This window comes from Megalops cyprinoides, chromosome 7 (genome assembly GCF_013368585.1).
Source record: "Megalops cyprinoides isolate fMegCyp1 chromosome 7, fMegCyp1.pri, whole genome shotgun sequence".
NCBI classification, from domain to species: domain Eukaryota; kingdom Metazoa; phylum Chordata; class Actinopteri; order Elopiformes; family Megalopidae; genus Megalops; species Megalops cyprinoides.
Genome location: NC_050589.1, coordinates 29,451,173 through 29,469,202, shown reverse-complemented (window position 1 = coordinate 29,469,202; position 18,030 = coordinate 29,451,173). Strand labels below are relative to the sequence as shown.

Below are 18,030 nucleotides of genomic sequence, written 5' to 3'. Positions count from 1 at the left end.
TGAGGGTATCCAAGCAGACTGGGGCTAGGGCCGTGTGTGAAGGAGCTGTGTGCTCTCTTGGTCTAAGAGATCCATGGGCCAGGTGGTTATCAGGATGTGTGTCAACCAGGAGCTAAGTGACACTAGGGAACAACTTTCACATTCGCGCTAATATTAATGTGCTGAATGTAAGCGGTGGTATGTTCGACTGCTATGGGTAAGAAAGTGCCCTCAGAGTGGCCTGATTCTTCTAGCTGACACGTTATTGCATCATCACTATTATCTTTGGCCTCTCGTTGTCTGTCCATATTATAAACAATACTTGCTTGCTGTGTTCTCACAATATCCTCCACTGCAGACAAGTTTTCTAATCTTGTCTTCTCTGCTAGCTAAGTCTCTGCAATATTCAGCTGAGGAATTAGTAAACAGCTTTAACACTCCTTTCACCCTTGACTCTATGGCCCCAGACAAAGATAAATTCTAGACCAAGGACTGAAATTATCCAGCAAGTCAAAGCATATTTTAGAAAATGTGACAGAAACTGTCTAAATCACAAAAGCGCTGCTGGTGCTGAATGAAAGGCATTATGCTCTAAAAAATCCAAGAGCTGACTACCTTTAGACTCATATCTGTGAACCCTACATTTTTTGTCCAGTACCATAGATCAAATTGTTCATCACTCCTTTGACACCAAATCTTGACTTTTATTATGAGATGTGAGGGGAGTTTTTGACTTTTTCATTGATACAATTGAAAACTCAGAGTAAATTATGTGTGAATTAGATGTAAACTACCAGTGTGTCAGAACGTATTAAAAGTATATTCTATTTACATAACAGCTGTAACACCAACTATGGTGTACATGAATGTTCAAACTGTTCTCTCGATGGTATTAATATTAGACTGCTTTAGGAGATTCTTGGAACTCTCCTTGATGTAAGGGAAGTATTAAGGATGTAAGAATGACAGTTTTGCTATCAGCAGTTGTTTTCTTACTACTGGGATAGTTCGTATCTATTTTCAAACCTGCTGTGGTTGAGCCCATCAAAAAAATCTAACATGAATACTTTTATTTTCAGTATTACGGTCCTCATCCATGATGTTCTTTCTTCACTCATGTTTTTGATTTATAATCTACAAATTTTCCCAGGTAAATTATGATTAACTAGAGCTCTTTTACTGGATACTAGTAAGAGTCAGATCTACTTCAGTCTTATCTGTGTGCATTCTTCATTAATATAAGAACTTATGCAAAGCATGATGGTGGTACCTCTGTAATGTATAGGAATTTTTAATCCAAACAAAATATTAAAAACATATTCTTGGTATGCTACTTTTGCCCAATATATACATCCAGAAGTACTTTTTAACATTTCAGGATACTAAGAAAGTGATCCATCTACATTGGACTATTGCAATGCTTGTTACCTGATGTCAATGACCACATACTATCCCAGCCACTGCTGGTACAAAATACAGCCTCTACACTTTTACCAGAACAAACAAGATGACTCTACTTTTTGGCCTCCTTACGCTGACTAGCAGTTGCTTTAAAATGTGAATTTAAGATCTTACAGATATAGATTATGGCATTACAAAGTCCCCTTGGAACATATCTGAGGTACCCATATTTAGCACAATATGGTTCTCAAACAGATATGGCTTTTCTTTGTGTTCTGTGACCTATTTAAAAACAAAGACTGACCCACCCTCCTCTTCACCAGCTACTGAACTATGGAATGCCCTGATATCAGGACTCTGCATACCTTTAAATCCGTTTAAAACTATTTACTTAAACTTGCTTTCAGTTTTTGGTAATATTATTTTTCTGAAGATGAGTGCTGCATTATTGTTTATCTTTGATTATTGTAGCTGAAATTGCTTCTCCATAAACAAGCAGGTTTTTAGACACTGTTCAGATATTTCATAAGCTTGTTTATTTCATCTCTGTGCCATATTTTAGTGTTATGGTCGTTATTTTTTGGTCCATTAAACTGCAGCTTCAAACAAAAGGACTAATTACACAACAGCATTTAGTTAAATAGCCTGACCGTAACGGTGTCGTGGCTTTAACGGCACGCCTCTCCGGAAGTACGCCGACATAATCCGTATGAAACCACCAAACGTTAACAGTCAGCGACGTCAACGCGAGTGGGTCATTGTTGGGAATACTCAGGCTTATCCCCTGCCCACTTGGAGGAGCAGGTACATTAAATCTTGGTAAGTAGCTAAATAACGTCCGTTTGACACGACTGACAGTTAGGATGATGGACGATAGCCTGGGATAACCTCATTTTAGCTCGCTGCTAAACTAACGTTTTATGCTTAACCTGTCTATGAGTGTAGGCTAGGTTTTTGGCTCAGTGTGGCTGTTGGGATGGCGAAAGGGAGCTTGCTACACCGTTACACAAGATGGAAGCGATAACTGGAGGAGACGTTGGGTAGCCAGCTACCGTAGTTGCAGTGGTGTCGCTAACAGGAGACTGAATCTGTTAAAATGGCTCTATAAATAATAACTGCGCAAAGGGAACTCTTGAAGACGTCCAGCGCTCTCCTGCCAGCTACAGCCGTGATATTACCCGTATGGATGACGGAGCAAAGTAGCTAATTAGAGTAGCCAGCTCATTCACCATAGCGAAATCATCGATGGTTGGGCTACAAACTCAGCAATGTTTATGGGGTTTACTAGCTAAATTGGAAATAAGAGATCTGAATGGAAGATTTTTCGAAGTACCCAACGTTTCTACAAGAACTGTCTGATGTCGTAATGTCAATAACTAAATCTGCAGACTATATCTACTTTGCTTGCCAACATTGACCGACGCTAGTGTCTTCATGCTGTTTAGTCAGCGTTAGTTGTCTAACATTAACTAGATGACGAACTGGATAATGTTTTTCAAGTGGCTACAGCTCATTTGGCTAGACAGTATAGAACAGTGGTAAAAAAAATACGTCATCTTCAAACTAAGAAAGCATAGCAGAATATTCTCATTTTCTTGAAATATATTGTAATGCTTTATTCGGTAGTCTCAAATTAGCTAAATTTGTTAAAACTAAACGGGTTGCTTGCTACTTGGCTAACTTAACATTACATGAATATATGCTCAGCAGCAAATTTCAGATGTGCCTGTTCATAAACCTTTTATAGTGATGTATTTGGTTGGGTTATTTGATTCCGATGTCGAAATTATCTTGAACAAGATATTTTTCCAATGATCGTCTTCACAGGTCTACGGAATTGAGCAAGTTCAAGTACTTAAGTGCCAGCCTACTTAGACGACCTCCCCAGTGATAACGAAAGCAGTTGAGACACTCAAGAAAATTTGTGTCCGTCACCGGAGATATGATGTGTCGCTTTGAGGTTGCCTGCAAACGTTTGTGGAGATTATGGCAATTGGTATTTTTGGGCCTTATCGTTGCCGTTCTGAATTCACATGGTAAGATTATTTTACAAGGTACTTCTTTTTTTATTGCACGAGTCATGTTTATATAAATGAATTATGCATGCTTATTTTTGTGTATCAGGTCAAAGCAGTGAAGTTTAGCGTGATAACCAGATAAGGTAGAGTTCATTGCTAAGTAGTTTGACAGTATCCACTCAGGCGACGACACGTATAGTTACCTAAGGGTTAACTACAGTCTCTTCCTAATATTGCCTGACAATCTTAGGTTTTGTTTCACCAGTAACACACTGCTAATGTGTTGTTCTGAGACATAGGTATGTTCATAATCATTGTAAGAAGACATATATTACCCAGAGTGGCTGTCTTTGAAACTTGTGTATCTCTGTTCCGTCCCCTTTAGCATGTCCCAAACCTCAGGTATCAAACAGCAATGTTCTGCCACCCACACCACTTCAGGACGAATACCCAGAGGGTGTCACGCTTGAGTATGAATGTGAGCCAGGCTATAGGAAACAGGGTTCATCTTCAATCACCTGCACTGGTGGGAAATGGACCAGTCTGGAACTGACTTGTCAAAGTAATTGCAAACATCATTTAAATAAAAATTAAATCCTTTATATCCTTTAACTGTTCTGTTAGTCAAACAAACTCTTCACCATATCATACATTTGTGTTTTGTCTCATATTAAAATGCTTTGATGCATTGATATCAGACTTTGATTCATCTGTATATATGACGGCAGCATAGCTTGCTCTTTTCTGTAAGTGCTGAAGCCTCACATAGGTCTCTTTATGTTCCAGAATTATCATGTCCTCCCCTACCAGAATTGCCAAATGGGAAATATAATCCTCCAGATGTAACCCTGTTTGGTACAAGGGTTACAGTTACATGTAATAAAGGGTGAGTACATCTTCATTTGTCTGTGCATAACATGTTCCTTTTTCTTGTTTGTGCCTGTGCAAATTTGACACTAGGTTATATTACATTACACTTTTCGGCATACTCCTATTCAAAGCAACTTGCATACTGTATCACTGACGTGGTGAGTGGTGATGTTTAGATACTTCAGCTCCAGTAAACTGCTCTTGCTTGTTTGGGTTATGAGCACTGCTCCTTGCCACTGTGCTGCGCAACTGCCAGTTAATTGGTCAGCAGCCTGAAGTTAAGATACAATATCAGTCTGATCCAAATACTGAGATGCCATTTAATTATCTTGATAAAAGCATGTTATCTTGCCCTAAATCCGTAGATTTCCGACTGGCCACAATTCAAGGCCAGGGCTGAACCAAAATTGGTATCCAGTGGCTCTAATGCATTTCATCGAGCTTTGCCTTTAAAACTGTTTGAAATTTTAAACAGTAAAAGTCACTGTGACAAAGGCAAGTTCAGCTGATGCCTGTTTCTAATTGACGCCTTATGGTTTTTTGCTTGTGTTCTGCTCTGCCTCACTTGTAAGTTGCTTTGGATAAAAGCATCTGCCAAATGAATAAGTGTAAGTGTAGTTGATGAGTGCCATGAGTCATGGAAGTATTGATGTTGTTGAAGTGAATGGGTGCCCTGCAAAAATGAGAAAACAGTGGGTTGAACAGATTGCATGTTGTTTTTCCCAACGGGACTCCAAAACCACTCTCAACACACGTGGCTCTTTCTTTGTCTTTAGCTATGAGCTTGAAGGCCGAATTAGTGAGACACAATGCCTGGCTACTGGTCACTGGAGCTTAGAACGCTTTGTCTGTGATGGTAAGGAATTTACTGCTCTTCATGTGTGTATATATTTGTATAATTAATAATATTAATGTGGACATTGGTAATATTTTACAGTATGTAAATTTTTATATATGTAATCCTCAGTGGGACCTGCAACATTATAGTTCAGTTATGGTGCAGCATCTGTGCTGTAGGTAAACAGATGGGCATTGTTAATTGTGGTTCCCATGGATAGCTTATTTTAGGTCTTTTATTTGAGGTGGCAACTCTGTTACATCAAATACAGTTTTTTGTTAAGGTTTGACCTTTAATTCTTACAGCTGTAAAATGTCCTGCGCCCCCTAACGTCCCAAATAGTGATCACATACCCAGTGACGTGGAGAGTATGAATTACTTGGACAGCGTTAGATATACCTGCAGAAGGCCGTACGTTCTTATTGGAGAATCACTGATTGTGTGCCGTGAAAATAAAACCTACTATCCACCAGCCCCTGAATGTAAAGGTATGACATATTTAATATTCCTAACTTTTTTCATGTGTAAACTTCAAAATCATGCAGTATGTATATCTGATTTATCACCTACTTCTATTCTGCTTCCATTTCAAATACTGCTCATGACAAGGTTTACTAGATAGAGGTAGAGGCATAAATATGGATTAAACAAGTCAAATTTTTTGAGAGGAGGAGCCACACAGAACATTCAAAGACAGGCTATGTCAAGCTGTGAACAGTCGGCGGTAACAGAAAAACAGGGCAGAATGCTATAGCCTGCTTCTAAAAACCCTTGGATAGATTTCTGTTTTTCCCCTGCAGATTGATAAAAGATAAAAATAACAGTTTCAGTGGGCAATAATGTAATTATGTCTAAATTTCGGATGCTACTCCAAACCAGACATTAAGTATTTAGTTAATGTTACCAGTAGAAAAAGCTGAAAAACACAGGAAATTCACTTGAGCATCTCAGCTCTTAACTTGAGCCGTTTACTGACAAGGCTTTCCAGCACACGCTGTTTTGATACCTGCCTTGGTGCTGGAGCTATGTTGGTCTGCTGTACTGCAAACTACCAGCACTCACCACCGGACATGTTGGTGAGGATTTAAATATGCTCTCAAACAGCCACATAGATACTATGAGAAGGTTTCCTGGCATCAGTATCTGCCCAGGCACCCGCAAATGCTGGACAATGGAGGACATTGTACCGTATAACATTTTGGCTTGTAGGTAGAGGGGACAGGCAGCGGCCAACGTCAAAAGTGAAATGAGGTACTACACAAGCACACAGAAATAGTTTTCATAGTGGGTTTTTTTTTGGAATGAGATTTATATTTGTGCATAACCATCACTTTTGATAATATTCATTTGCTCTAACAAGTGCTTTTTTTTCTCCAGTGGTGTCTTGTGATACGCCAAATGTGGAGTTTGGAACACGTGTTGAAGGAGGCGCACCACCCTATGGATACAGATCTTTTGTCGTGTATAAATGCAACGAAGGCTATGAAATGAAGGGCAGTAGTAAAATTGTCTGTGAGGTTTCTGGTTGGTCACCAGATGTTCCATCCTGCCATAAAAGTAAGTTCAACCAAGAATACATATTAATTAGTCATATATCCTTGTAATGCTCTACAGTTGTTGATATATTGAACTCCATGTCTCAGTCTTATTCACCTCTACAGTTTTCTGTGTCCAAACTGTTCTGCCATTTCTAATGCTGCTGCACAGACTGTGTGAAACCTTCATCTGTCTTCCATACATGTGCTTATGCATCACTGGCTTATCCTACATTGTAATATCAAACGACATACTAATATCAATCTGCAGTTGTTTTTTTAATATAATGCTTCATACATACGTGAACAAGAATGGACCAGCAGAACAAGCAATGTGAACCAACTTTCAACGATTCAATCTTGTACTATACATTTCTGCACATTTAATTAGTTCTAAGAAATTATGTCGGTATGATTAAGAACTATGCTCTTAGAAAGGTTGGGGACTTGTGGAGGTGTCATTTTAAGAGCTGTGTCCCTAGTGACTGGGAAAGGTAGAGGTAAAGAAATGCAGCAGTCCTGATTTTGCTGGATGGCTCATTCACCAACTGGGGAGCTAGAGGAGATTGAGCGTGAGATTTTGCAACGTTAGCATGAAGAGATGGAAGCGCCTAGTGGCAGATGCTGATCACGGTGCAAGAGGGAATTTACAAAGAAACCGTTGATTTGTAGGCCAGAGAACAATAGAGTAGAATGGTCATGAACAATAAGCAACAACAGGGACCTTTTTCTTGAAGGGGGGGGTTAAAGTAATTTGGGTTGTTTCTTGAATTAATCTGACCCGCTGGCTAACTTTAATCTAAAACTGAACAATCTAATCAGGGCATAGTATGCATGTACCATCTTCCAGCCCCAGTGTCAGTTGCACCTTTGTCATAATTTTTCATAATGACAATATCACTTTATTTTCATCTCAACCAATATGTTGGCAGACAGTCATTGTATTTCACATTTTTGTAGTCCAACCTGTTACACCAAAAACGACAACAACTGCTGCAACAACAACAACAACAACCACCACCACAACAACTACAAAATCCAAAACCCATCAACCTACCACAAGAGGTAAAGGTTAACCTGCAATGTGTAATTGTATATATTAATTGCTGACATCATTGTGTCAATTGAAAATTAATCTGCAAAAATTTCCAACATTGTTTATCTGGGTGAGAAATGGTCTTGGTGCATATTTTGGATGTGAGCAGAGTGATTTACATTGAGCTCCAGGCCTAACTAAATAAGGCACTGCTGGAAACATTTTGCCATTTCAGTGACAATTCATTAGACTGTACTTTTTCTGCTTGGTCATGCTTTTATATGTGGCATCATCTTGTACTGTCTGTGCTCAAATCTTAGTGTTGTTCCTCTCTTTGAGTAGTTTTGGTGTTCTCTTTCTCTCTCTCTCTCTCTCTCTCTCTCTCTCTTGCTCTCTCTCTCTCTCTCTAATTTTATCTATAGATCTTAATCTGTAGAAGAATTGCACAGTAGTTGGCAGTTTCTGTGTCGTACACCAGTGCATTGTGGAACTTTGCTCAGCAGGTTGTCTAATTCTGAAGTAGAGTAATAAGTGTTTAGAGCCAATTTCAGAACCAAAACCCCAAATTTGAGTTCTAACTCACAAAGGTCAGTAGAAGTTAAACTCAGAGAAGTTGGTCGTCTTACGCGATGGACATGTTGGATTCATTACATTTACTCTGGGAACAAATATGGCCGCACTTTCTCTGTAATTTTTGTTAATACCTTTCCTCACAAATAATTAATTACTACCTGAAAAGGCTTTTTTTTTACTGTTTAGACAGCTGTTGAGCCCATTCCACTCTGCTTTGTGCTTGCTTTGTCAGTAGTGTCTGCATATAGCCATTTTTGGTGATTTATTTCTAATTTGAGATTTGTGTTTCTGCTTCAGGTAGTGCACCATGCACTGGTCCACTGTGCTCTGGAATTTTCAGTGCTGTTGGTAAGGCCCGATGCTACATGATTCCACCACCATCATCCTCCCATGCAGGGGACCTGTATATCTCAAATTGATGCGGTCACATTTGTCATGTTTAACAGAAATTATAGGAGTTCCGAAGCTTGAGCTTCTCTAGCCTTACCCCATCCCTGGTACATGCCACAAACGAAACCTCCCTTCGCGTAATATTTTATATGAGTTACTTTTATAAACAAGCTTTTGCTCCTATTTACGAGTATTCCATTCATACAGACAAAAAATCAAAGCCAGAAAATAGACAAATGAGTATACAAGTTATGTACTGGAGATAGACAAAGATGACATGTCAGGAAGGTTTGGAAAGTACAGCTAGTGCTGTCTCAAGGACAGGCTTGCAGCAGTGAGCAGTGCTGTTTTTCAAATGCATTTTATAAATATGTCAGTATTCAACCACCAAAGCCAGAGGAAATGTGCGCCTGATCTACTGTCGTTGTCATCATGGCTGAAGAGTAGAGTATACTTTAAAATGAGAGAGCTCTGAATGCATCTGTTTGCTAGCTTGTCAAGGTCATCATGAGTTTTGGGACGGTTTCTTGTGATCATGAGTTTCCTGGCTCAGACACTTGGATCCTATGATCGTGATCCTCATCCTAAGATCCATATCTCAACGTTTCAAAGTGAAGGTTCAGTCATTGTCACAGGCAGTGTGCTGTAGCCCTTTACTTTTATTTACATTACATTACATGACATCATTTAGCAGACAGTCTTACCCAGAGCGACTTCCACATAAATACATCACCATGCTAAGAGTAGTTATTGGTTTTACATTACCAAAAGTCCAAATTAACTGCAGGCTTGTGGCTATGATATCATTGTTCCATATTCCATTCATTATAATGAGGTAAAAGTGGAGCCCAAGGTCTCCATTTTAATTAACATGTTAAATTTGCGCTGCTGTTTGCCTCTTTGTTAGAAGACTTTTTCTTATTGGGAAATTTGACCATGCTTTGGTTCTGAGTTGCTTACTGAATAAATGCATCTCCACTCTTGATATGGTGCAGTTAGTCATATAAGTCTCAATTAATAGCTTCTAAACGGCATTCATAAAGTGGAAGGCAAAGGAAGAATTTCATTGTACAGGGAACTTGTTTCTTTACTGTGCATATGACAATAAACTTTGAACTTTGAACTAAACACTGACTAGTTTAGCCCGTATAGTCTGAAGAGTAGCCCTACCGTACCATTTCCCAATATTAAACAGTCTTTCCTGAACTGGGCTGTCATTGGTGTCCAAAAATAGTACATGCAGGACAAAACTATATACCAAAGCTGTTGACTGTTGGACATTGTGGCAATAATGTTGAATGTATGGTTTTAACACAGAAAGAAATGCCCAGGACAGAAAAGGTACACATTTGCACTGATCTCTCAGTTCTGTGCTGCCCACCATCTCATGCACCCTCTAGAATTAAGCCCTCCCTCACCAACTCCTTGGAAACCCGAGGTCCTAATGATGAGAAAGGGTGTTCCACTCTGTACTTTGTGTCAGTCTAAACTTCATTTAAGTTGTGTGCATGTGGATACGGTACCTTTTTCACTTTATTTGCATAGGGTAAGGACAACCCAAATCTGCGCTTTCACAAGAGTGCAGGGTCACTGGAATTGAGAAATAATTCCTCTCTATCTGTTCTTCTGTTCCAGCTCAGAGAGTTCTGATTGCACTGCTCATTCCTGTCGGCCTGCATCTCTCGCTGTAAGAAGCAGCGCCTCCCTCTCTTCCCAAGGACATTTTGCAACTCTGTCTCAGCACGCTGGCTATCTCTGCTTGCCTGGGGATGGAAGAGGATGCCCACAGAAAACGCTGCAGCAAGTTGGCCTGGTCCTGTTTCTGATCATTGCCTCCTATGGACCATTTTGCAATGGGCCAGCTAAAACTAACTTTGCAATAACTGTTGTGTCTGTATTTCCAGATTTAATTTGCAGAGAGCTGTACTGCAAATTGGTATTATCAATCTCTACACCTGTGAGAATAAGTAAATATTATAGGGGAAACAGGAATATATTTCTCTGTTTATTGATTTATTGGTCATTAACAGTGAAATCACTGAATTTGATTGGAAACCCATGGGTCTGTTTAAATTGGGCTTGTTCATTGTTTTCTTGGAAGTATGGATTTATACCTTCTGAAGACATGTTTTTGTGATCATCATCAGTGGGAAATGATGAAATGATGAAACTTTGAATTTAGAGGCCATGTATTTTGTCTGCTCTCTGGGGTTCTAAAGTAATCATAGCTGCACTGAATTCTTACAAAGAAGCTATATTTTGGTTTCATTGTGTTTTAGTTTTTATTTATTTCATATCATAACCAAAACTTAGTTTTTTGAGGTTGCATTTTCAGACCCTGGTCCATTTGAGTATTTGTATTCCTGAGCATGTATTCAAAACATGTGACCAGTCTGGACGGGTCACAGTTCACTTGCCATTGAAAATATGTCGTTGTTACTTATTATTAACCAATTTGAATGCACCTATACCCTTATCCTGCTGGAGTGGGAGAAAGGGTTGTCGAAACATTTCTGAAACTGTCTAGGTAGTTAAGTTAATTCCAGTATTCTATACATACATTTTTGTTTGTTTTTTTTTTTTTTGAACCAAACTTACCAAAAATTTTAAAACAGTGAAATAACACCCTCTACTTTTCGTGTAGAGGTGGACAGTACTGCTGTTGGAGTGTCAACAATCCTGATCATTTTGTAATTGTAAACTACTTAGCACCTCTTTCACACGTTGATAAGAAGTAATGATACCTGATTGTTGAACCATTGGCATAATTAATGGTTCAGAATGAACTAAAACTAGAACATTAGAACTGAAGGACTAGTGTCTGTGTAGTTTCCATTTGGATTTCTCAAATGAGTTTCTTTTGAAAGATTTTATTCTGTTAAGCAATGATGCTTTCCTAAATATTTATCTTTGAATGTCAGTTTGTGTTTGTGAATATCAATACAAGCACTAATCAAGAGTTTGATTGGTACTGTGGTAGTGAACAACTGTTGGATTTGGAGAATGAAAAAATGGCTACAGGCTTTGTGGCATATTCTGTAGACCACTGTATTGAACACTGTATTGCATTTGTCATTGCTTTTTTATGTTCTCAATTATTTTATGTACTGTGTTTTGGCTTCAATGTATTAATTTGGGCACTGTGGGTGGTACACAATTTAGTATGTAAGCCAATCTGATTGTCACATCTGCTGTGGTAAATTGTTCAATGCAGGCACTCCTCTTTATCCTCTGAAGGGGAAAACTTATACAACCTAAATTATCACATGGCACAGTTTCATTTGAAATCCATATCAGATGGTTTTTGTCATAGGGTAATGTTGACTCTCACTACCACAATAATAATTATTTGAATACCACAGGTCCTTATGTTCTACCTTTGTGCTTTGCACGTACCTGCACTCAGCTGTTTAGCGGTGACTGAACTCTTCACCATCTAGGGTAAACAGTCTATGGGCCCTGCCCCTTGCAGTATCAAAGGGGAAAAACAAGGGCCTAGTGCTGTGTTGAATGTTTATTTTACCGGGCTGTGGCTTTCATGTGTCCAGTTTATCCCTGCAGGGGATAAACTGGACTTCTAACACTTTTCCTGTAATTCAGTGGAATCAATCACATTCCTGAAAAAAAAAAAAACTTTCTACCCTTCAGATTAATTGGATTGGCTTAGCTTTGGTTTTGAAAGTTCAAGCAGTGTATATGTACACTATTTATTCATTGATTAGTACATGCCATGTAGGTTTGAAAAAATATAACAGAAATATTGCTAGCTGCTGTTTTAAAAATGTTTGTTACTGTCTGAAGAGAGTGAATCTTCTAACATGTTTGGAAAGCAGATATGTGAAAGAGGTCTGTGATCATATTCAGAAAATACTAGGGTTGTGTGATTTCCCTGTTCAGAGTATGCCAAATTCAGCCAGTATTAAAATTAAAATGTGGAGAGTATTATGCCAGTGGGGCAGAAAAGAATGAGAACAGTGAGAACACGATTAAAGTGTTTTGGATATTGAAAGAAAGGTGACCTGCGCCTGTTAAATTTGTGTGGTAGCTGGGGCATTTCAAACATGTACAAATCATTAAAAACCTCATTATGAGTGTTAGTGTATAAGAATCATACTGGACAGAAGGGCTCAGAAACATTCATCTTCTGACTGCAAGTATGAAATGTTTTCCATAAAAGTCATATTCTCACATGAAATCAGAAAATTAAGTATTAATATGTCTGCTTTGGACTAGACCACTGTCCCTCTCTGACCTCTGTACATCTGCTGCTTTTGAAACAGAAATGTTTCCATCAGTGGTCGGCGCAGTTGTTACCTACTTTAAGGAATGATCTTTACCAGTGTGTGAACTAAATTGGGGTAAATTGGGATAATTACTTTTGCCTGATCCTGAAATCAAATCTTGCACACGTGTTTTTTTTTTTTTTTTAAATCACTACTTCAGTAAAACTCTTGAAAACAAACCAGTTTGTCTTCCTTCTTTGACGTATTTTGAACATAAATTAATCATTACCAATGATTAATCATTACCTTGTCACTGTTCCACATTCCACGGTGTCCAGTGCCTTAACATCCTTTGGGCACAGAGTGGTTTTTGGTGTCGGCACTGTTAGCAATGAACAACACTAAGAGTTTACACCCCTCATTCTGTTTACATCCTGCAACACTATAATATTTCAGATATCATCCTAACAATATCCCCATGTGTGTGCTATGTACTGTTGCACCGGTTGAGAGTTGCCTCTAAAAGGGAAACTGCTGTCTGGCACAAATGAGCATAAACATCACTAAATGTGCCCTGCAGTTATGAGGATAAATTCAACCTTGTCTAAACCAGGGCTGTATATTTACAGCATTTAGCAAGCTGGGGTTATAGGTGCCATTTCTTTACAGAATGACTGCATAGGCATCTGTGAGTTTTGGTATATTGACATTTGGACAAAACTTGACTAATATAATTTGTCGACACCAGAACTGTATGTTGACACATTCTTTGATAGGGATGTAACAGGAAGATAAGTATCTCCAGGAAGTTGATGTGGCCAGAGGGGAAATGGCTAAAGAAACCAATCGTTGCATTAGACGTGTTTAGCCTCAGAAGGAGTACGCAGGCAGGCTTTCTATTGAAAACCACTGTTTGCACACGTCTCCCGTGACCACAGCCCTCCCACCCGGTTTTGCACATAGCCTCCCTCGCTCTCTGCCAAGTACAGCCTCCAGAGGTGGGGGTAGAGGGTGTGGTCAGGCAGTCGTTTCCTTTCTTGACCAGGAAAAGGCTTGTACAATGTTTAAAAATTGTTAGAACAACAAGCGCTTTCCTCTTTTCTGATGTCCTTGTAGGGGCAGAGTGTGCTCTGTAACAATAGGAGCTAAACCTTTGAAACTAAAAAAAGAACCACTGTCAAAATTGTCAGCCTTGATCAATCTGTCAGCATTGATATATTTTTGTCACCTATGTGCCGAGGTTTATTGCAGTCATGGACTTTAAAATGGCATAACCTACCCTTGAGTTTGTTCAGAACTTGGTACTTAGGGGCAGAGGAAGAGGTGGGTGACTGTTGGTCAGTGACTCACAAAATCCCGGAAAAAAAGAATGACCCAAAAAAATGTGATCAGGAAACATTGAAAAAGAAATAAAGATTATTTGGAGCTCCATGATGGTCATCCAGTCAGAAATTCCACTAACTTGACATGGTGGGGGGGGGATTCCTTATAGACTAATACGTACTGAATCATCAGGAAAAAAAAGGAAAAAGCCATTGTAATTTGGACAACTGGTTTAAACTGAACATTGTTATTACATTACATTACATTACTTAGCCTATGCCTATGTCCAGGGAAACTTCCATAATTTAAATCTGACATATTATCCATTTCTATATCTGGGTACCTTGCTCAAGCTACGGTTACAGCCATGCCTCAGCCATGTTTCTCTTTATGCTCTAGCTCTGGCAGGTAATGGGAGTAAAAGCGAGCTTTGATCAGGCAGAAGGTGTTTTGCATCTTGCTTGGAATGAGCAGCACTGTATGCAATGGCCATTGTGACCTCAGTCAGAGACAGCACTCCTGAACCTTGCCCGATGATTCCATGCAATGACAATGATGTAGCCTACGTTTCCAATCAGTATTGTTTTGATACAAAAGTTTCCTGGGTGATTGTTTTACAGGTTTATTATGATCAGGCTGCACCAGTTTGCATGCCAAATGCATTTCTCTTCACTTTTGACCCCTTATGGTTACACAACAGTATAGTGTAGACAGACTTGACAGTCAGCAAGGCCAATCTCAATCTTTAAGGCAAAGATAAATTATTTTGGAGGATATCAAAATATCCAAACAGGTAAGTCAGAATTCAGTCTGAAAAATATAATATTGAGAAGATCATTATGAATAATACCCCATATTTGGACATGCAGACATAGTCTCAGTGCTCTGTGAGTACATGAATACATTTGCTGCCAATACACAGTCTCTCAAAACCTGTTTTGGTGCAGAACTGGAAAAAACAGTGTGGGTGAATGCTGTTGTTTGTATGGCCTTTTAATGTATGATGGTCAGCTTTATGCAATAGAACATACTTTTGAATTGTATTCCCAAGGTCACTGTTATGTAGAAGAATACAGTTTTAGGATTTTAGTTTTAGAATTGTACATCTTGTCTTAGTATTGCACACACCCCTGTATATTTAACATGTTATCTCATGAATAAAAAATACACTGTTTCTGATAAAACACCCTGGACACGTTTTCCATTAAGGTCTTCCATTGAACCATGAGATAACAAATACAAACATTTCCAATAACTGTCATGGCTACCTAGTTAGCCACTAAGTAACTTGCATTAGAAGGTACAAAGTTCACTTCTGTTGATTCCAATGAAATAGGAAGGCTTGGGATAAAGACATATTGTTTTACAACTCTCACTCTCTCTCTCTCTCTCTCTCACACACACACACGGAAGCTTACCTACAGTACGTTACTTATCGCAAATGGGATATTACTCTGTACTCATATAGTCATTCTTACGATGCAAATGATAAACTATGACTTGAAACACGTCGAAAAGAAACAAGTTATTTCCTTATAATACTATCTGTCAGGCTGGCTACATTACAGTTCTGTTTATACCTCTGATGAAATGACAGGGATAAAGTGAGCGCTCCTTGCTTAAGAACACCCTCATGCTCGTGTAATAGCATTTCACAAAACCAAACGATATCAGCGTCCTAGCATGAGTCCGCATTTTAATGCGGCCTTTTTGAAACTTAAGGTCGTTAACATATTTAAGCTTTGTGTAAATTACAACCGCCTTATGTTCAGCCGTTTTGAACAGTGGTGTTACCTTGTTTGCAGTAGTGGGTATACTGTGACGATTCCCTCCACCCCCTCCCTCCACGCACAAGCACACCCCAGCGCAACACCCAACAACCCCATAACCACTACCATAATCACCACCGCATACTGTACATGCATTCACACACAATTAAGGCCATTCCAAAGGACTGGGTATGTATTTTCAGAGAATGAAACCTTTTTATTTCAAGCAACATTACATGTTTAAAGTAGCATAGTGTCCGTGGGGGTGGGGTAAGGGGGGTATCCAGACTGCAAAGCTTTCCAGATGTGTTTGTACTCTGGCATCTTCACTTTGCTTTGCCTCCTTGCATCCATGGCAGAGCGATGGCAGAACTGTGTAGGAACACCGGAGTTTTTTGAGCGCACACAGGCCTACAGAATGGACTGCCGGAGGACTGTAAGGAGAAATTGGCTGAGTTTGACTAAAAGTGTATTGGATTAGAATCGCGCACCTTTAAAGTCCGCATTTAACCACCTGACCACTATCATTCACAGTTCAAAGGCTTGTGCATTGAATGCCTCCTAACAATAAAATCATAGCTATCATAGCTATATCAAACACTGGGTAATAATTATACTTAGCAGCTACTTTAACTTTACATCTTGAAATTAAGTAGCCTAATTTTGCATTTACCAGTGTACAGCGTATATCTAGTTATACTTTCACTTAAACAAAGTTTCTACTTCATCCACCCGTATCAATATCACGTGCAAGACTGATGTTAATCAGGCATGCCAAAGCTTTTTATCCCATCATTTGATTATTATCTATCTAGCTACGTTTTCTTATGGTGATGTTTAGTAGCCCGAAAGGGGAAGGTTGGGCGAACATGGGGGAAGAGGAGGGAGATACTGCTACTGTGCTAATTTAGCTACTTGTTGGCTAGCTAGCCAATTTAGTTAGCTAGACAGCTAGATTTCGTGGTTAAAACTATGAAAACCATTGCTCCCTAGCTAGCTTAAGGTACACACTAGACATGGCAGCAAATATAATTCAACACACATATCGCACACCCCCTGCTGTTAGAGTAATATATACTAGCTAATCAGCTAATGTTAATCTGTAGATTTTCACTTAGGCCCTACCAGTTGTATCGTTAACAGGCTCGTTTTCTGCAATCTGAGGTGCCAGTCTGCCAGGATCAGAAACTTCAGCTTCTGATGATGTGTTTTTATAAATTGTTACTTGTTTTCGTTTCATTTCGTTGTGTTTTATTTCAAACTTTATTTTAATATCCAAATCGGGGGGTGGGGGTGTGGGGGGTATCTGATTGGGCGATATGAAAGGTTTTTTTTTTCATATTTGGCGATGTTTGCACAGTTTGCTGTCTCCCAATCCAGTGTTTGCGAAAACAATTAGCTAATCCTGGAACTTTCTTAGTGGATATACGGCGTAGACCTGCGTGTCACGTAGACTACACCACTGGTTTTGAATAAGGGAGAGCCGCCGCTAAGTCATGTACCTCTCCACACCCCGTAATTACGTCTGGCAGATAAACGTTTCGGTGAAAACAGCAGCCTCCTTGTTTTGTCCTCCAGTGTAAAATCCATGTTATGGACAGCATTCTATTGAAGTATCCTTTCGCGTCGGAATGATGTGACCATGTATTATGGCCGCTGGGGCAACTGTATGAGGGGTAATTACCTTCTCTGCGTTAACAATCAATAATAAAGAATAAAGACGTGTAAGCTGTGGTGAAGGAGTGCCACCTTGTGGTTATTTGGAGAAACTTGGGAGTGAGAAAAATTGTTATTTTGTGTTACATTTGTTTTGAAGTTCCAGACATCAGTCTACACGTATTGCAGAAGTATGTACAAAAGCTTTAAAATCACGTGCACCTTTTGGACACCTTCAGGGTGTGAGCTGTGCATGTGCAGTGGCTGAATACGCAGTTTGCAGGCTTATTTTCCTCTAAAAGTAAATTAGAAATATTCATATTAACTGATTCAATGAACTTTATTCATTTAACTATTCTTTATTTTGTTTATTGTATTTTATGGCCAGCTCTGGCAAATACGTCATCTTAAACTGGAAG

At 39.2% G+C, this 18,030-nt stretch overlaps 1 protein-coding gene across 2 annotated transcripts; it reads left to right on the top strand.

The window, feature by feature from the left end:
- Window positions 1-2,087: 2,087 nt before the first annotated feature.
- On the top strand, window positions 2,088-12,219 carry LOC118781383 (complement receptor type 2-like). 2 transcript variants are annotated; one of them, XM_036534391.1, is made up of 10 exons: window positions 2,088-2,199; window positions 3,208-3,416; window positions 3,784-3,960; window positions 4,185-4,284; window positions 5,045-5,124; window positions 5,412-5,594; window positions 6,484-6,663; window positions 7,602-7,706; window positions 8,548-8,598; window positions 10,276-12,219. In XM_036534391.1, exons 2-10 carry the CDS (start codon window positions 3,323-3,325, stop codon window positions 10,329-10,331), a joined length of 1,026 nt encoding a protein of 341 aa, XP_036390284.1. In that variant the 5' UTR covers window positions 2,088-2,199; window positions 3,208-3,322; the 3' UTR covers window positions 10,332-12,219. The 2 variants fall into 2 exon arrangements, with proteins under 2 accessions (XP_036390284.1, XP_036390285.1); XM_036534392.1 differs by lacking the exon at window positions 7,602-7,706.
- The last annotated feature ends 5,811 nt before the right edge of the window (window positions 12,220-18,030 follow it).

Excerpts from the sequence above, each read along its gene's own strand:
- LOC118781383 (XM_036534391.1), top strand. The coding sequence starts at position 3,323 with ATGATGTGTCGCTTTGAGGTTGCCTGCAAACGTTTGTGGAGATTATGG. Across the intron at positions 5,125-5,411 it reads AGAACGCTTTGTCTGTGATG|CTGTAAAATGTCCTGCGCCC; the intron begins GTAAGGAATTTA and ends TAATTCTTACAG. Across the intron at positions 8,599-10,275 it reads TGGAATTTTCAGTGCTGTTG|CTCAGAGAGTTCTGATTGCA; the intron begins GTAAGGCCCGAT and ends CTTCTGTTCCAG.